At 42.4% G+C, this 21276-nt stretch overlaps 1 protein-coding gene across 1 annotated transcript in view; it reads left to right on the top strand.

Annotated features, from left to right (window-relative positions):
• The window catches only part of LOC124011068 (PH and SEC7 domain-containing protein 2-like), a 76030-nt gene that overhangs the window by 43931 nt on the left and 10823 nt on the right, over positions 1-21276 (top strand). Inside the window, exons 4-12 of the mRNA XM_046324041.1 lie at positions 12339-12527; positions 13007-13087; positions 13534-13691; positions 18299-18357; positions 19098-19187; positions 19340-19383; positions 19453-19646; positions 20054-20124; positions 20669-20826. Of these exons, the coding sequence (XP_046179997.1) occupies positions 12339-12527; positions 13007-13087; positions 13534-13691; positions 18299-18357; positions 19098-19187; positions 19340-19383; positions 19453-19646; positions 20054-20124; positions 20669-20826 (1044 nt within the window). The remainder of the gene's footprint in view (positions 1-12338; positions 12528-13006; positions 13088-13533; positions 13692-18298; positions 18358-19097; positions 19188-19339; positions 19384-19452; positions 19647-20053; positions 20125-20668; positions 20827-21276) is intronic.

Below are 21276 nucleotides of genomic sequence, written 5' to 3'. Positions count from 1 at the left end.
CTAGCCCTTATGTTCCACCCCCCACACATGCGGTGACCGCACCTGGCTTAAATGGTGCCTCTAGAGACAAAGCCTCTCTCATCGTCATTCAATGCCTAGGCTTACCTACACTGTACTCACATCCTAACATAACCTTGTCTGTACATTATGCCTTGAATCTATTCTTCCGCGCCCAGAAACCTGCTCCTTTTACTCTCTGTTCTGAATGCACTAGACGACCAGTTCTTTTAGTCTTTAGCCGTACTCTTATCCTACTCCTCCTTTGTTTCTCTGGCGATGGAGAGTTTAACCCAGGCCCTGCAGCCCCCAGCATCACTCCAATTCCCCAGGCGCTCTCATTTGTTGACTTCTGTAATCTTAAAAGCATTTGTTTCATGCATGTTAACATTAGAAGCCTCCTCCCTAAGTTTGTTTTATTCACTGCTTTAGCACACTCCACCAACCCTGATGTCCTAGCTGTGTCTGAATCCTGGCTTAGGAAGGCCACCAAAAATCATCCTGAAATTTCCATCCCTAAACATAACATTTTCCGACAAGATAGAACTTCCAAAGGGGGCGGAGTTGCATTCTACTGCAGAGATAGCCTGCAGAGTTCTGTCATACTATCCATGTCTGTGTCCAAACAATTCAAGCTTTTACTTTTAAAAATTCACCTTTCTAGAAACAAGTCTCTCACCATTGCCACTTGTTATAGACCCCACTTGGCCCCCAGTTGTGCCCTGGACACCATATGGAAATGAATCGCCCCCCATCTATCTTCAGAGTTTGTACTGTTAGGTGACCTAAACTGGAACATGCTTAACACCCCGGCCGTCCTACAACCTAAGCCAGATCAAATCAAATGAAATCAAATGTATTTATATAGCCCTTCGTACATCAGCTGATATCTCAAAGTGCTGTACAGAAACCCAGCCTAAAACCCCAAACAGCAAGCAACACTTCAGCAAGCAGGCCTTTCTAATCGACCTGGCCCGGGTATCCTGGAAGGATATTGGCCTCATTCCATCAGTCTAGAGGATGCCTGGTTGCTCTTCAAAAGTGCTTTCCTCTCCATCTTAAATAAGCATGCCTCGTTCAAAAAATGTAGAACTAAGAACAGATATAGCCCTTCGTTCACCCCAGACTTGACTGCCCTTGACCAGCACAAAAACATCCTGTGGCCTTCTGCATTAGCATCGAATAGCCCCCGCAATATGCAACTTCTCAGGGAAGTCAGGAACCAATATACCCAATCAGTTAGGAAAGCTAAGGCTTGCTTTTTCAACCAGAAATGTGCTTCCTGTAGCACAAATTCCCAAAAGTTTTGGGACACCGTAAAGTCCATGGAGAATAAGAGCACCTCCTCTCAGCTGCCCACTGCACTGAGGATAGGAAACACTGTCACCACCGATAAAGCTACGATAATCGATCATTTCAATAAGCATTTTTCCCACGGCTGGCCATGCTTTCCACCTGGCTACCCCTACCCTGGCCAACATCTCAGCACCCCCTGCAGCAACTTGCCCCCTCCCCGCTTCTCCTTCACCCAAATCCAGACAATCTGGACCCTCTCTTTCTAAAATTGACCGCCGAAATTTTTGCAACCACTATTACTAGCCTATTTAACCTCTCTTTTGTATCGTCTGAGATCCCCAAAGATTGGAAAGCTGCTGCGGTCATCCCCCTCTTCAAAGGGGGAGACACTCCAGACCCAAACTGTTATAGACCTGTATCCATCCTGCCCTGCCTTTCTAAAATCTTCAAAAGCCAAGTTAATAAACAGATCACCGACCATTTCAAATCCCACCGTACCTTCTCCACTATGCAATCTGGTTTCCGAGCTGGTCATGGGTGCACTACAGCCACGCTTAAGGTCCTCAACGATATCATAACCGCCATCGATAAGAGACAGTACTGTGCAGCCGTCTTCATCGACCTGGCCAAGGCTTTCGTCTCTGTCAATCACCTCATTCAATCAAATACCTAGGTGTCTGGTAGACTGTAACCTCTCCTTCCAGACTCACATTAAAACTTCATAGGGATTGGTGTCCCGCTAGCGGGTCAATTTCCGGTGAAACTGGAGGGAGGGTAATTCAAATAAATTTGAATAGTTATTATAGCAGTTAAACATTTAGGTATATATAAGTGTCTATATCGGCTGAAAGCTTAAATTCCTGTTTATCTAACTGCACTGTCCAATTTACAGTAGCTATTACATCGGAAACATGCCATGTGATTGTTTGAGGACGGCGCCCCACAACAAAATATTTTTTACACAGGCACAGGTTTCATACATTCACATATAAAGATGAAATATTCACTTACTTTTTGAAAATCTTCCCCTGATTTGTCATCCGAAGGGTCCCAGAGATAACATATAGTGTTGTTTTGTTAGATAAATTCATTTTTCATATCCCAAAAAGTCTCTATAGTTGGTGCCATCGATTTGAGTAATCCACTCGTTCAACTTGCAGAGAAAGGAATCCAAAAATCTACCCCTAAACTTTGTTTCAACAAGTCAAAATAAGTTTGTATTTACTCCTCAAACACCCTAAATGTAAACTATAATATATATTTCGGAAAGAAGTATGTTCAATACGATTTTAGCAGGTGCGCAACTTCATCATTGTATGCGATGACACTGATTTTCAAGACTGTGTTCTCATACAAAAACTATTATTTCTTATTTGTTTTTTGAAGTTACAAGCATGAAACTTTGAATATAGACTGCTGACACCCTGTAGAAGCCATAGGAATTGCACTATTTTAGAATATGAGCTTTCTCTTGCATTTCTAAGAGGATGTTCTCTCAGAAAAACAAATTCTGGTTGGTTTTTCTTTGGATTTTCTCCTACCATATCTATTGTGTTATATTCTCCTACCATATCTATTGTGTTATATTCTCCTACCATATCTATTGTGTTATATTCTCCTACCATATCTATTGTGTTATATTCTCCTATCTATTGTGTTATATTCATATCTATTGTGTTATATTCTCCTACCATATCTATTGTGTTATATTCCTACCATATCTACCATATCTATTGTGTTATATTCTCCTATCCATATCTATTGTGTTATATTCTCCTATCTATTGTGTTATATTCTCCTACCATATCTATTGTGTTATATTCTCCTCCTATCTATTGTGTTATATTCTCCTATATCTATTGTGTTATATTATCCTACCATATCTATTGTGTTATATTCTCCTACCATATCTATTGTGTTATATTCTCCTACCATATCTATTGTGTTATATTCTCCTACCATATCTATTGTGTTATATTCTCCTACCATATCTATTGTGTTATATTCTCCTACCATATCTATTGTGTTATATTGTGCTATTGTTAAGTGACTGTCCCACTGGATGTCATAAGGTGAATGCACCAAGTTGTAAGTCGCTCTGGATAAGAGCGTCTGCTAAATGACTTAAATGTAAAATGTAATATCTATTGTGTTATATTCTCCTACCATATCTATTGTGTTATATTCTCCTACCATATCTATTGTGTTATATTCTCCTACCATATCTATTGTGTTATATTCTCCTACCATATCTATTGTGTTATATTCTCCTACATTATTTTAACATTTCTACAACTACAACTCCCTCACAAAGTGTTTTCATTCCAATGGTACCAATTATATGCATATCCTGGCTTCAGGGCCTGAGCTACAGGCGGTTTGCTTTGGGCATGTCATTCAGTCGGAAATGGAGAAAAAGGAGCCTGATGCCTAAGAAAAAGCATCTCCAATCCAAAATGAAATCTAGAATTGGCTTTCTATTTCACAACAAAGCCTTCTTCACTCATGCCACCAAACATACCCTCGTATAACTGACTATCCTACCGATCCTTGACTTCGGCGATGTCATTTACAAAATAGCCCCCAACACTCTACTCAGCAAACTGGATGTAGTCTATCACAGTGCCATCCGTTTTATCCCCAAAGCCCTATATACTACCCACCACTGCGACCTGTATGCTCAAGGTTGGCTGGCCCTTACTACATATCCGTCACCAAACCCACTGGCCCCAGGTCATCTATAAGTCTTTGCTCGGTAAAGCCCCGCCTTATCTCAGCTCACTGGTCACCATAGCAACACAGACCCGTAGCACGCGCTCCAGCAGATATATTTCACTGGTCATGTCCAAAACTAACGCTTCCTTTGGCCGGATTTCCTTCCAGTTCTCTGCTGCCAATGACTGGAACGAATTGCAAAAATCTCTGAAGCTTATATCTCCCTCACTAACTTTAAGCATCAGCTGTCAGAGCAGCTTACCGATCGATCACTGTACCTGTACACAGCCGATCTCTAAATTGCACACACGACTACCTCATCCCCATATTATTACTTACTCTCTTGCTCTTTTGCACCCCAGTATCTCTACTTGCACATTCATCATCTGCACATCTATCACTCCAGAATTAATGCTAAATTTGTATTATTTATGCCGCTAGGACCTATTTTTTGACTACCTCCCTACTCTTCTACATTTGCACACACTGTATACATTTCTATTTTTCTTTTGTGTTGTTGATTGTACGTTTGCTTATGTGTAACTCTGTGTTGTTGTTTTTGTCGCATTGCTTTGCTTTATCTTGGCCAGGTTGCAGTTGTAAATGAGAACTTGTTCTCAACTGGCCAACCTGGTTAAATAAATGTGTTCTCAACTGGCCTACCTGGTTAAATAAAGGTGTTCTCAACTGGCCTACCTGGTTAAATAAAGGTGTTCTCAACTGGCCTACCTGGTTAAATAAAGGTGAAATAAAACAATAACCTGGCAAAGGGTAGCTAACTAGAATGCAGGTGACTGGTTATCTACGGGGAAGCAAAAAATAGTAGTAGTCTGTGCGATGTGTATAATTGGAACCAGGGCAGAGCCTGTCTGCCCACACTCATCACTTGCTCCCCCTCAGCTCACCAGCTGATGTAGGCTGTGTGTGCTGGGTGTGGCTCATCCTTCCCACTGCTGAACAGAACTGTGCTGCGCATATGTGCTGCTAATATTACTGGTGGTTATCACTGAAAAGCTCTCAATCTCTCCAAAAACGATTGTCCAGTCCACTTAGTAGTCGGATTTTAGATTAAGGCATTAACTCCGAAATCTTAAGGTTATGCATTGGTTAAGGTAATGGTTCAGGTTTGGGATAGGCATAAAGCAAAAATATAAAAATCTATTTTCTATAGCTGGATTCGAATATGCAGGCTTTGGCACCAAAGGAAGAACCTTACGCCCATCCACCATCCCCATCCCCATCCCCATCCCCATCCCCATCCCCATCCCCATCCCCATCCCCATCCACCATCCCCATCCCCATCCACCATCCCCATCCCCATCCCCATCCCCATCCACCATCCACCATCCACCATCCCCATCCACCATCCACCATCCCCATCCACCATCCCCATCCCCATCCACCATCCACCATCCACCATCCACCATCCCCATCCCCATCCACCATCCCCATCCACCATCCCCATCCCCATCCACCATCCACCATCCACCATCCACCATCCCCATCCCCATCCCCATCCACCATCCCCATCCACCATCCCCATCCCCATCCCCATCCCCATCCACCATCCCCATCCCCATTCACCATCCACCATCCCCATCCCCATCCCCATCCCCATTCCCCATCCCCATCCACCATCCCCATCCAACATCCACCATCCCCATCCGCCATCCCCATCCACAACGAAATCTCCTTGAATGTAACAGCGCTCACTGTTGCCCCTAGTGGACGGTTTCAACGTCATCTCCCAATGTCCTCAGACATGGGTGGACGTTGAATCCTGACTTGTATCACAGGTGACCTGGCTGGGAGATACTTAAATCACACCAGATCATTTCACTGGATTATTTACATACATTTTTAGCTGCCTTTGTATTTTATTTACATGTTATACGTACATCGACTGTATCACTCGATGCCATTGACTGAGAGGACATTTATTACGTATATTTTTCTCCAGACCCTACGTCATTGATCCTCAACCAGGACAAAACAGTCGAAGACTATTGTATCCAATTGTTACTGCTCCTATGGTGTTCTTCTAGAGGTTGCAGGAGTAGATTTAACATTTGGAGTGAGAGCTCATACATATGTCATAAACGTTCAACCCAGATTCCAAAGTATTCCTTTTGGAGGTTGCATTGCAATTGTTTGACGTCATGATTGAGTTCATGGGCCTATGATGCCTGCTAGAAAGGAATGCTGATGTCAGTGAAATGTTAGAATGTGGTGGCCATTTGAGAAGTCAGATAGAGCTGGAGCTGAAACTCTGTGAGACCAGACTGCCTTATATAAACACTTTCTTCACTAGAATCCTTGTCAGTGAATTACATCACAATGTTGATGACAACATCCTGTTTCCTGCTAGCTTAGTGATCAGAGCCTATTGTGGTCCTGTCACATCATGGCTGTCGAGCTTTCAATGGCTGTCTATAAGGTCTAGTCTAGATAAGGGTCCCAGGTGCCTATTCTCTTCTCTTTGTCCTACCTTATCGGTCTCTCTATCCCCCACCTCCCTCTCTCCTCTCCTCTGTCTGTTTGTCCTCCCCTTGTCACTTTATTTTTGTCTCCACGATTCCTCAAGATTAGAAGGGGGAAGGAGGAATTTAAAAACAGAGGGAGTAGGTACTGATGTGTCAGAGTAGATGATTAATATCTGCCACTGTGTGTGTGTGTGTGTGTGTGTGTGTGTGTGTGTGTGTGTGTGTGTGTGTGTGTGTGTGTGTGTGTGTGTGTGTGTGTGTGTGTGTGTGTGTGTGTGTGTGTGTGTGTGTGTGTGTGTGTGTGTGTGTGTGTGTGTGTGTGTGTGTGTGTGTGTGTGTGTGTGTGTGTGCCAGTTATCTATACCTATCACAATGCCACCAGTCCACGTCTTCTGCTTTTGGAGGGTGAGTCAGAGATGGTTGGCAACACAATACACAACACTAGGGCCAAATACAGTGCATTCAGAAAGTATTATTTTTCCATATTTTGTTCTGTTACAGAAATATTCTAAAATTGATTAAACTAATCGTTTTCCTCATCAATCTACCTATAATGCCCCATAATGACAGCACAATACCCCATAATGAACAAAGTGAAAACAGGTTGTTAGAAATACTGAAAAACTGAAATACCTTATTTACATAAGTACTGGTGCATTGTGTTTCCATTGATCATCCTTGAGATGTTTCTACAACTTGATTGGAGTCCATCTGTGGTAAATTCAATTGATTGCACATGATTTGGAAAGGCACACACCTGTCTATATAAGGTCCCACAGTTGACAGTGCTTGTCAGAGCAAAAACCAAGCTATAGGCCTTTGTGGTAGATAGGCAAGACGGAAGCCACTCCTCGGTAAAAGGCACATGACAGCCTGCTTGGAATTTACCAAAAAGGCACCTAAACGTACCTAAGACCATGATAAACAAGATTCTCTGGTCTGATCAAACCAAGATTGAAATCTTTGGCCTGAATACCAAGCGTCACATCTGGAGGAAACCAGGCACCGCTCATCACCTGGCCAATACCATCCCTACGGGGAAGCATAGTGGTTGCAGCAGCATGCTGTGGGGATGTTATTCAGCGGCAGGGGCTGGGAGACTAGTCAGGATCGAGGGAAAGATGAATGGAGCAAGGTACATACAGATCATTGATGAAAATCTGCTCCGGAGCACTCAGGAACTCAGACTGGGGTTACGGTTCACCTTCCATAAGGACAACAAACCTAAGCACACAGCAGGAGTGGCTTCGGGACAAGTCTCTGAATGTCCTTGAGTGGCCCAGCCAGAGCCCAGACTTAAACCTGGTCGAACACCTCTGGAGAGTCCTGAAAATAGCTGTGCAGTGACACTCCCATTCCAACCCGACAGAGCTTGAGAGGATCTGCAGAAAAGAATGGGAGAAACTCACCAAAAACAGGTGTGCCAAGTTTGTAGCGTCATACCCAAGAAGATTCGAGGCTGTAATTGCTGCCAAAGGTGCTTCAACAAAGTACTGAGAAAGGGTCTGAATACTTATGCAAATTTATTATTTTAGTTTTCATTTCATTTTATAAATGGTGCAATCATTTATAAAAAACTGTTTTTGCTTTGTCATTATGGGATATTGTACGTAGATTGATCAGGGAATGAAACGATTCAATTAATTTTTGAATAAAGCTGTAACAACAAAATGTAGAAAAAGTCAAGTGGTCTGAATACTTTCCGAATGCAGTGTAGAGGGAAATGACCATAGCTGTAGGGTAGAAGTGGACCTGCCTTTGAATATTATCATATGACACATTTTTAGAATATGACTGATATTTTGAAGAGTTATGTTAACAATGTTGTTTCTAGGCCTTTAGGCCAAGAGAAAACAGGCTTTTCTTTGCCTCACAACATAGCAACCGTTGGAAAAGACCAGGGAGGGAGTGGCGTAATGGGTTAGGCGCAGACCTGAATGATCATCGAAGTGAGTGTGTACTAACAAGATTTAGGAACATAATTCGGTAGATTGTGTGGCCTGTCGCTCCGCCCCACATTCTTTTTTGAGGGAGACTTCCAAGAACCTTCAAGGGGAAAATCTAATATCCATTCACACTGTGTAGGCTACAAACACTATAGTTAGATAAGTGTGTGCTCTTAAACCGCGTAATAACCATGCAGTGCTTCGAGTCCCGTTTGTGTCGGAAAAGACTGACGAAAATCTGATTGTTTAAGCCTCTGGGTAAATACCGCCAAAGACTAATGCCGGATTTTATCCAACACCGCTGGATGAAGTCGTGCGCTCATTGACACTGATTCCCATCCTCGAACGCGGGAGAGAAAATGTGGAAAGAGGAATATGACTGTCATTTCGACTTGCTTCTCGAACTTCTGTAAGTATTTTTTATGGTTTCGCCCACAGATAAGTTGTTCTGAAGTTTCTTGTGTCAGTCAGACTCAGAATAAACGGGTGTGTGCTGTATTTGCAATTACAATATTGAGCGGAACAGTTTTGACAGCCGTTGCAAATCAACTAAAGCATGGATTTGCCACTAAACAGTTTAATAACACTTCATGAAAAATGTGGCTACTTGAAGTATAATTGTCATACGTTTGAGAATAGCTAATTGCCTATGCCGAATAAAAAAAACGTTGCAATGAATTATCTGTATGGTTCGAACTTTGGTCTGTTTATAATGGGTTTGTAACGCGGATGAACACATTTGAACCATCTCCGTTGTCCCAATACATTTGAACCATCTCTGTTGACCCAATACATTTGAACCATCTCTGTTGACCCAATACATTTGAACCATCTCTGTTGACCCAATACATTTGAACCATCTCTGTTGACCCAATACATTTGAACCATCTCTGTTGACCCAATAAATTTGAACCATCTCTGTTGACCCAATACATTTGAACCATCTCTGTTGACCCAATACATTTGAACCATCTCTGTTGACCCAATACATTTGAACCATCTCTGTTGACCCAATACATTTGAACCATCTCTGTTGACCCAATACATTTGAACCATCTCTGTTGACCCAATACATTTGAACCATCTCTGTTGACCCAATACATTTGAACCATCTCTGTTGACCTTTCTACATATTGCTCACTCTTATGGGAGACTGGCAACAACGTTGTTCAACATGCCCCTAGGAATTAACAAGCTGCTCTGTTTCCTTTTTAAAAAAGTGACTATAATTCCTATGCCTTTATCAGTTATTGTCACGGCAGTATACTGTAGTGTCACGGCAGTATACTGTATTGTCACTGCAGTATACTGTAGTGTCACGGCAGTATAATGTATTGTCACAGCAGTATACTGTATTGTCACGGAAATATACTGTATTGTCACGGCAATATACTGTATTGCCACTGCAGTATACTGTATTGTCACGGCAGTATACTGTATTGTCACTGCAGTATACTGTAGTGTCACGGCAGTATACTGTAGTGTCACGGCAATATACTGTATTTCCACTGCAGTATACTGTATTGTCACGGCAGTATACTGTATTGTCACGGCAGTATACTGTATTGTCACGGCAATATACTGTATTGTCACGGCAATATACTGTATTGTCACGGCAATATACTGTATTGTCACGGCAATATACTGTATTGTCACGGCAAAATATACTGTATTGTCACGGCAATATACTGTATTGTCACGGCAATATACTGTAGTGTCACGGCAATATACTGTAGTGTCACGGCAGTATACTGTATTGTCACGGCAATATACTGTATTGTCACGGCAGTATACTGTATTGTCACAGCAAATTATTCCATCAAGACATTGCACAGAGGATGCCAGTGATTGCATGTATAGCTACAAGCCTCAGTTATGAAACACACAGACACACACATCCCTACTCATAAATAACATGCACACTCACCCCTTTCTAAAACAGACAAACACACACACACACACTCAGACAGACAGACAGACAGACAGACAGACAGACAGACAGACAGACAGACAGACAGACAGACAGACAGACAGACAGACAGACAGACAGACAGACAGACAGACAGACAGACAGACAGACAGACAGACAGACAGACAGACAGACAGACAGACACAGCCCTCATGCTCTTCACCCGACACACCCTTGCTGGTCTAGGTTTCGATGGCACACAGCACAACTGAGAGAGAGATTACTATGTGAGTCACAGACATGCTGTCTCATGCTCTAAGTATGAGCTCACACACAGACACACACACACAGACACACACACACACACAGACACACACACACACATGCACACCGATTCACTTTTAAATGAGCTTACTATTCAGGGGAAATCTACTCATGACTTCTCAAATGCATAATAGTTACAATGAACGGTACATGGAACTGTACTGTAGTTCACTTCATCCAAGATAAAGATCAAGGGTCAAAATCCATATTGAATGCCAGTGGCTGTGAGTCAGTGTCTTTGTTCTAAATGGCCCTGGTCAAAAGTACTATAGGGAATACGGTTCAATTTAGGACTGTGTGTTGTGCAGTTGATGGACATTGTATGTCTTCATTGCCGTGACTCCCAGACTGGCACGAGTTGTTCATTATTCAGGAGATCGACAATTTTCTTATGAACAGAAATGTGGTTAGGATTAGGCATGGTGACCAACGTGGAGAGTAGCCTAGGGAAATGCATCGGTAAGATATGACGATTAAAAAAAACACATATGTTGTAGCCTAGGGGCAGGTTTGGACATCTTTTGGCGATAGTGTGAGGCTTGTGCTCATTGCCTGCTGTTGCCTAGTTGAGGGTTGTGGGTAATTGTGATGTAGGCGACATCAACCTGGGAAGGGCAGTAATTGCACATGCATGTGAAAGATAATGATGATAATGATGAATAGAATGGCAATTATTTTGTTGATAGCTCCTCGCCTGTCTTAAGCTGGGGGAAGACGAGTGCATCTTCCTTGTACAGAGGGAGATATGAGTACCTAGTCTCCTTTGGGGATAGTTCCATCCTTGTGCGAGGCTTGTGCTCAAGGCACGTCGTTGCCTGCAGTGAGGATTGTGGGTAATTGTGAGGTAGGAGACATCAACCTGGGAGGGGTAGTATTTGTGCCTGTCATCTCTCCTCCTAGGACACCGGGTTCCGCCGCCCGTTGTGTCCACGGCAACCGACACATTACCGTGCGAAGGCGTATTGAATGTAGGAATGAATGAAGCCAATCTAATTAGATTATGCAGAACAATCCGGATCGTTTATAGAGAGAATGTTGACAATATCAAAGAGACATGAGAGGGTCGACCAGCACACCGGGTCTGGTATTGAGGCCTTTGTCGTTTGTTTTTACTACTATATCAGGACTGTTTGTTTAGGATGTTTTATGTGTTTTTGGTTAGAGGGATAGAGAGATATAAGGACTCAGATATTCTATCTTGATGTGTCTTCAGGGGATTTGTATTAGTGGATCAGGGTTATATGAGAAAAATCATATCTAATTTGCCATGTAACTTTCGTGTTGATAAAATATCACACATTTCGTACATTTATTATCGTATCTATTTGTTTATTATTGTCTAATGAAATGGACAGGTTTTTCTTCAGAGGACACTGTGTCATTAAGGGTCTTGAAATTGGAGTTTATAGCTCCCATATATCATCATAACATTCTATATTTGTATCTTCATGACTGCCAGTCAGTGGTCCTGCTAGGGCACTGTTCTGTGAGGCAGGTAGGTGACATACAATCAGCTCACTAAGGCTGTCATGTTGGTTGGTCCACAGAGATCTGTCTGTGTGTGTTGTGTTCTTAACAATGCCAACCTCACATGTTGCAAGGTCCACAGTTATCAAGTGGAGAGTGTCTGTCCTAATCTCTGAATGTCCCTGTGTGCGTCCTCCTCAGTGATACCAGCGTCACTGACGTGCTGTCGGACTCAGAGCCGAGTGGTCTGGAGCAGCTGGAGAGAGGCAGCACGGACACCCTGGCCAACGGTTGCCGTGCCGAATGTAACGCCGCCAAACGCCTTGCCAAGCGCCTGTTCTACCTGGAGGGCTTCAAACGCTGCGATGTGGCACGCCACCTGGGAAAGAAGTGGGGTTTCAGGCATACACCCCCCCCCACGACCACACACACACGCACAAGACCAAACACACACAAGACCGAACACACACTATACCACACACACACAACATCAAACACACACAAGACCAAACACACACAAAACCACACACACAAGATCAAACACACACAAGACCACACACACAAGATCAAACACACACAAGACTACACACACACACACACACACACAGTTATTCAGTTAGTCACTGATACACATGCATGTCTCACAGTGTTTATATTGTATTTTGTATCATCTTGAACTTCATATTGATCTTTCTTTTTCTCTCTCTCTCTCTCTCTCTCTCTCTCTCTCTCTCTCTCTCTCTCTCTCTCTCTCTCGCTCTCTCTCTCTCTCTTTCTCTCTCTCTCTTTCTATCGCTCCCCGTCCCTCCCTTCTCTTTCCTCCTCTCTCTCTCTCCCTCCCCCATCCCTTCTCTCTGTCCATCATGCAGTAATGAGTTCAGCCAGCTGGTGGCGTCAGAGTACCTCAGCTTCTTTGACTTTTCTGGTCTGTCATTGGACAAGGCCCTGAGGTAAGCCCAGTCAGCACTATTCTCACAGCACTGCTCACAACACATTAGCCTAATACTGATTTCTCTGAGTATAGAGCTGTAGTGTGCCTCTATTTTGCTATACAGTTAACTGTCACATCCGATAATACAGTATGCCATGATTTGGGACTGTCTTGAATGCATGTATTAAATCACAGCATGCAGATATCCAGAGTAAATGAACATGTTTGTATTGGGAGTGGTGAACCACACTGACACTGAATGAATGTGCTCTGCATTGTATTGTTCTAATCTACTTTAGCCTCATTCATACGACGCCATTATCGATTTCAAAAATAAATGTGAGTAAGCCTAGAAATGGAGACTGTAGCTTATGGCCTACCTCACTGTACGGACAGATACACTCTGCATTCTAGCCTGAAAACAATACTGCCTTCTCACTCGTTGGTCTTTGACCTAATTCTCAGGAACTTCCTGAAAGCCTTTCCTCTGATGGGGGAGACCCAGGAGAGAGAAAGGATCCTGGTCCACTTCTCTAAGAGGTTCTGTGTCTGCAACCCCACAGCCCTCGGCCCCGAAGGAAAGGACACATCCGAACGGAATGAGGATGATGAAGAAGATGATGGTGATGATGATTATAATTAGGGTGTTGGGGAGGCTTGTGAAGACTATGATGAGGATGAAAATGAAGACTGTCTTGGACATTCTACACAGGAACACTCAAAGTCAATATTTTGTGAATCATTCTTTATTATCAGCACACTGGAGAGGTTCCAACCAACTCAATGCATCAAGTACACGTGTCGATCAGGAGCTCTCCCGGGGCAGTCCTGTTAGTTAGTTCACTTATATACTGCAGACAAGTTATATTTGCATGATATAGCTTATTCATCATTCATAATGAATTCATCATTAACGTTTGCTTCATTCATGTGACCGACCAATACTGGTTCATACCAGTACCTCACGAGATTTCTCTCTAAACTGAGACCTTGAAAATGAGATATCTTTCGTTCTCAAAACAAGGGTCTGGGCATACTGCCAAATTGCACATACTGATAGTGAAGATTCATTCAATCAATCACTTGCGTGAACACAGAAATTGGTTGTTAGAAGAGCACAAACATAACATTTTCCATCACAAGACGATAACAGCTTGCCTTGAATGAATAACCAGTGCCGGGTCTTGCCACTAAGCGACATAAGAATATGCTTAGGGACACATGGGCGCTAGGGGGCCCAGACCCCCATTCCTTTTTTTAGAAAGTCAGGACAGTAAAACTCACAAGGTGCAATTTAAACATTTTGGTAGTGCATAAGCAGTTTTTTCTTGTTATCTCAGTCACTGACAGTCACTCAATTATCCCATGTCAGTTTTATAGATTACTTGGTAAATTAGTCTAGCCAGCTATCTAAACCTTGTAGTTATCATTGCCCAATTACTGACCGGTATGCAAGGCACGTGGCCCTGACTTCCAGGGGGTCCCAATGTTGGTCACGCTCACTCAGATAGCATATTACCACGGCATACAGTGCCTTCATAAGGTATTCACACCCCTTTACTTTTTCCACATTTTGTTCTGTTACAAAGTGAGATTAAAATGGATCTCTACAAAATACTCTGTGGAAGACAAATTCAAAATTTTGTAACACAAAATATGAAAAATAAACCACTAATATATCCTGATTAGATAAGTATTCAACCCCCTGAGTCAGTACATGTTGGAATCACCTTGGGCAGTGATTACAGCTGGGAGTCTTTCTGGATAAGTCTCTTAAGAGATGTGCACACCTGGATTGTACATTATTTGCAAATTATAATTTTTTTAAATTCTTCAAGCTCTGCCAAGTTGGATGTTGATCATTGCTAGACGGCCATTTACAATTCTTTCTCAGAAATCCAAGCCAATTTATGTCAAAACTGTAACTAGGACATTCAATGTTGTCTTGGTAAGCAACTCCAGTGTATATTTGGTCTGGTATTTTTGGTTATTGTCCTGCTGAAAGGTGACTTTTCCTGTTAGAATGCAGACTAAACCAGGTTTTCCTCTAGGATTTTGCCTGTGCTTCCCTCTATTCTGTTTCTTTTCATCAAAAAACACCCTAGTCATTGCTGATGACAAGCATACCCATAACATGATGTAGCCACCACTATGCTTGAAAATATGAAGAGTGGTACTCAGTGATGTGTTGTGTTAGCTTTTCCCCCAAACATAACGCTTTGTATTCAGGACAAAAAGTAGATTTCTTTGCCACATTATTTGCAGTTTTACCTTAGTGCCTTGTTGCAAACAGGATACGTGTTTTGGAATATTTTTTATTCTGTACAGGCTTCCTTCTTTTCACTCTGTCAATTAGGTTAGTATTGTGGAGTAACTACAATGTTGTTGATCCATTCTCAGTTTTCTCCTATCACTGTTATTAAACTCTAACTATTTTAAAGTCACCATTGGCCTCATGGTGAAATTCCTGAGCAGTTTCCTTCTTCTCTGGCAACTTAGTTCGGAAGGACGCCTGAATCTTATTTGTGACTATGTTTATTGATACACCATCTAAAGTGTAATTAATAACTTCACCATTCTCAAATCGATATTCAATGTCTGCTTTTAATTGTTATTTATTTACCCATCTACCAATAGGTGTGAGGCATTGGAAACCCCCTGGTCTTTGTGGTTGAATTTGTGTTTGAAACTCACTGCTCGACTGCGGGACATTACAAATAATTATATGTGTGAGGTACAGAGATGAGGTAGTCATTAAAAAATCATGTTAAACACAATTATTGCGCACAGAGTGAGTCCATGCAACTTAATATGTGACTTTTTAAGAAAAGTTTTACTTCTGATCTTGTTTAGGCCATAACAAAAGGGTTGAATTCTTATTCACTCAAGACATTTCAACTTTTCACTTTTAATTAATTCGCCTTTTATCCCCCAAAAACATAATTCCGCTTTGACATTGTGGGGTATTGTGTGTGACAAAAAAAATCTAAATTGAATCTATTTGAAATTCAGGCTGTAACACAACAAAATGTGGGAAAAGTTAAGGGATGTGAATACTTTCTGAAGGCCCTGTAAGTCATGGCAAAATGTGTGGAATTATCTATGAAACTGAAAAAGATTCTCTCCATCCCATGGCAAAATGTGTGGAATTAGCTATGAAACTGAAAAAGATTCTCTCCATCCCATGGCAAAATGTGTGGAATTAGCTATGAAACTGAAAAAGATTCTCTCCATCCCATGGCAAAATGTGTGGAATTAGCTATGAAACTGAAAAAGATTCTCTCCATCCCATGGCAAAATGTGTGGAATTATCTATGAAACTGAAAAAGATTCTCTCCATCCCATGGCAAAATGTGTGGAATTAGCTATGAAACTGAAAAAGATTCTCTCCATCCCATGGCAAAATGTGTGGAATTAGCTATGAAACTGAAAAAGATTCTCTCCATCCCATAGCAAAATGTGTGGAATTAGCTATGAAACTGAAAAAGATTCTCTCCATCCCATGGCAAAATGTGTGGAATTATCTATGAAACTGAAAAAGATTCTCTCCATCCCATGGCAAAATGTGTGGAATTAGCTATGAAACTGAAAAAGATTCTCTCCATCCCATGGCAAAATGTGTGGAATTAGCTATGAAACTGAAAAAGATTCTCTCCATCCCATGGCAAAATGTCTGGAATTATCTATGAAACTGAAAAAGATTCTCTCCATCCCATGGCAAAATGTGTGGAATTAGCTATGAAACTGAAAAAGATTCTCTCCATCCCATGGCAAAATGTGTGGAATTAGCTATGAAACTGAAAAAGATTCTCTCCATCCCATGGCAAAATGTGTGGAATTAGCTATGAAACTGAAAAAGATTCTCTCCATCCCATGGCAAAATGTGTGGAATTAGCTATGAAACTGAAAAAGATTCTCTCCATCCCATGGCAAAATGTGTGGAATTAGCTATGAAACTGAAAAAGATTCTCTCCATCCCATGGCAAAATGTGTGGAATTAGCTATGAAACTGAAAAAGATTCTCTCCATCCCATGGCAAAATGTGTGGAATTAGCTATGAAACTGAAAAAGATTCTCTCCATCCCATGGCAAAATGTGTGGAATTAGCTATGAAACTGAAAAAGATTCTCTCCATCCCATGGCAAAATGTGTGGAATTATCTATGAAACTGAAAAAGATTCTCTCCATCCCATTGCAAAATGTGTAGAATGGCAGGAAATTAGCTTTAGAATAGAGTTTTAGAATAGAGTTTTAGTTCCGCCCAATGACAAAGTGAGCAGAATAGCATTAAATGGATTTTAAAACTACAGAATGTTCTCTCTGCACCATCACAAAGTGAGCAGAATGGCATTAAATTCGTTTTCAACCTACAGAATGTTCTCTCTGCACCATGACAAAGTGAGCAGAATAGCATTAAATTAGTTTTAAAAATACAGAATGTTCTCTCTGCACCATGGCAAAGTGAGCAGAATAGCATTAAATTAGTTTAAAAAATACAGAATGTTCTTCTGCACCATGGCAAAGTGCAGAATAGCATTAAATTAGTTTAAAAAATACAGAATGTTCTCTCTGCACCATGGCGAAGTAAGCAGAATAGCATTAAATTAAATTAGTTTAAAAAATACAGAATGTTCTCTCTGCACCATGGCGAAGTAAGCAGAATAGCATTAAATGAGTTTTAAAACTACATAAATGTTCTCTCTGCACCATGGCGAAGTAAGCAGAATAGCATTAAATTAGTTTTAAAACTACATAATGTTTTCTGCACCATGGCGAATTAAGCAGAATCGCATTAAATTAGTTTTAAAAATACAAAATGTTCTCTCTACCCCATGGGAAAATGTGTAGAATTGCTGGAAATTAACTATACATTTTAAATAGTTTCTCACCATCCCATGGGAAAATGTGTAGAATTGTCAAAACTGTGCTTTAAAACTGCAATGATTTCTCTACGCCCCATGGCAAAATGTGTAGAATTGCAGGACATTAACATTAGAGCTGCTCATTTCGTCATCAAGAGGTAGGCCACTAAAAGGTTTTGCCCCTGAGGTGGAGCTGCCCCAACCAGATTCTCCCCAAAAACATTTAAAAAACATGACATTTCTTACATTCACATTTTGAATGGCATATTATAAAGTATTATGCCAGGTATTGTTGAGACTTCAAAATATAAGCTAGTCACTCATGACATTTAGATAACAATCAAAAACATGTTTTCTTCTTCCAACAGACGGAGCCCATACGTTAACCTGCGCCCTAATGCTGCTCAACACGGATCTACATGGACACGTATGTACAGCTCTGTTATCAAACCTACAATCTGTGGAGATGGATGGAAATCAATGTAAAGGCAGGATCCCTCCTACTGCAGTCCACTCATTGTATTTATATTTTTAGCTTGGCTGTCTTTAAGAATAACCCCCCCCCCCCTCCTTAAGCCAGGCAACACCTGTTTACAGATGATGTGCTGCATCAACATAGCTCCTCTCTCTCTCACTCTCTCTCTCTCTCTCTCTTTCTGTCCTCTGTCCTACTTTTTTGCCTCTTTCTGTCTCCTGCCTCCTCTTTCTGTCTTCTGACTCCTCTTTCTGTCTCCTGCCTCCTCTTTCTGTCTCCTTCTGCCTCCTCTTTCTGTCTCCTACTACTAAATACCACAGTATACTAACTCTCAGCCAGTGTTTAACATGCCCTCTCACAATCTTCCCCTCTCTCCTTCCTTTCTTCTCCTCTCCTCTCATATCCTTCTGCATTCTGTCTGTCCTTTGTGTGACCTCTGTGTACCCTCTGGTTGTCCTGCTCCGTAGGTGGTAAGTAGTTTTTAGCACTAACCTCTTCTGTGTCTCTCCATGTACAGTATACAGTATATCTGTGGCTGTAATGTAACCAATCAACACATAGTGCATGATGATGTGAATAGCTAGCGCCCTAACTGCACAGCACTGACACCTAGTGGTCAATATTTCAAAGGTTTCTCAACAGATACCATATTTAGCTTTAATTCTCTGTGTGGTTTTGTTTCTCTTGTCCAGAACATTGGGAAGAAGATGTCTTGCCAGCAGTTCATTAGTAATCTGGATAGCCTAAATGATGGCAAAGACTTCCCTAAAGACCTATTAAAGGTGTGTTAACCAATGCTAGGACAATATTGCTAATGTAATAATTGGTCAGATTCCAAAGTTGACATTACTCTGAAGTTCATTCAGTACAATGAGGTGTAATGTGAGTTTTCTCTCCCACCATTTTGATTTCTTCACTTCCTCTTCCTGTTTAGGTTCTGTATAATTCAATAAAGAACGAGAAGCTTGAATGGGCAATGTGAGTATCCATTCTCAGGTGTGTGTGTGTGTGTGTCCTATGTTATATCTGATATCTGATGTATTGCAGTGAGGAAGAGGAGTTCAGGAAGAGTCTATCAGAGCTGGTGGAGGAGCAGTGTGAGGGAGGGGGGAAGAGGGGGGTTGCCAGGGTAACGGATGGCAATAACCCTTTCATTGCCATCCCCATCCTACTCAACGCTGTCACCTATAAACATGGTGTCCTGACCCGCAAAAGCCACGCAGACATGGACGGCAAACGCAGTGAGGACACACACAAACACACACAACAACACACACACACAGAATCACACACATGGGATTTCTTAATGCATGAGTCTTCAGTTATTGAGATTTAAACAATGTTAAAAAATATCTGGTGTCTCTCTCTCTCCCTCCCTCTCCCTCTCTCTCTCTCTCTCCCTCCCTCTCTCTCTCTCTCTCTCTCTCTCTCCCTCCCTCTCCCTCTCTCTCTCTCTCTCTCCCTCTCTCTCTCTCTCTCTCTCCCTCCCTCTCCCTCTCTCTCTCCCTCCCTCTCCCTCTCTCTCTCTCCCCCTCCCTCTCCCTCTCTCTCTCTCTCCCTCTCTCTCTCCCTCCCTCTCCCTCTCTCTCCCTCCCTCTCCCTCTCTCTCTCCCTCCCTCTCCCTCTCTCTCCCCCTCTCTCTCTCTAGCCCCACGAGGACGGCGAGGCTGGAAAAAGTTCTATGCGGTTCTAAAGGGGATGATCCTTTATCTCCAGAAGGTACCAGATACCTCTCTGTTACCATAGAAACAGACTTCTACCACTGCAGTAGTGGTGACAAGGGGATGATCCTTTATCTCCAGAAGGTACCAGATACCTCTCTGTTACCATAGAAACAGACTTCTACCACTGCAGTAGTGGTGACAAGGGGATGATCCTTTATCTCCAGAAGGTACCAGATACCTCTCTGTTACCATAGAAACAGACTTCTACCACTGCAGTAGTGGTGACAAGGGGATGATCCTTTATCTCCAGAAGGTACCAGATACCTCTCTGTTACCATAGAAACAGACTTCTACCACTGCAGTAGTGGTGACAAGGGGATGCAGCAGTGGTAGCTCAGCTGCATGTGTGTGTGACTCTCTCTGTGTGCCCCCCCCCTCCACACACACACACACACACACACACACACACACACACACACACACACACACACACACACACACACACACACACACACACACACACACACACACACACACACACACACACAGTAGTAGGAGCTCTCTGACAATGTTAAATTTGTGTCTCCCCCTGTTGACAGGATGAGTATAAGGCTGATGCAGAGCTGTGTGAGGGGGACCTGAAGAACGCTGTGCGTATTCACCATGCATTAGCCACCCGCGCTACAGACTACAGCAAGAGACCCAACGTCCTCAAACTAAAGACCTCTGACTGGAGAGTGTTCCTGCTACAGGCACCGTAGGTCCTCTGCTACTCTGGCCTGTAGTCGAGGCCTGTTCTCTCTCTCTGACAGGAGAGTGTCCCTGCTGCAGGCACTGTAGGTCCTCTGCTACTCTGGCCTGTAGGGGAGGCCTGTTCTCTCTCTCTGACAGGAGAGTGTCCCTGCTGCAGGCACTGTAGGTCCTCTGCTACTCTGGCCTGTAGGGGAGGCCTGTTCTCTCTCTCTGACAGGAGAGTGTCCCTGCTGTAGGCACCGTAGGTCATGTGCTACTCTAGCCTGTAGGGGAGGCCTGTTCATGGGAACCAGCTACATGTCCTCTAATGCACATTGTTATTTTGTCACGCAATGATAACTGACTTTCATGATGTAGAGAAATGTGGCGTTATTATTAGTCAAATATTATTAATATTATTAGCCAAATATTATTTTGTCGCAAATTGTGTCATACTCTCTCTCATATTACAATA

Source organism: Oncorhynchus gorbuscha, linkage group LG23, assembly GCF_021184085.1.
Source record: "Oncorhynchus gorbuscha isolate QuinsamMale2020 ecotype Even-year linkage group LG23, OgorEven_v1.0, whole genome shotgun sequence".
Lineage (NCBI taxonomy): Eukaryota > Metazoa > Chordata > Actinopteri > Salmoniformes > Salmonidae > Oncorhynchus > Oncorhynchus gorbuscha.
This window is presented reverse-complemented; position numbering and strand designations above follow the sequence as displayed.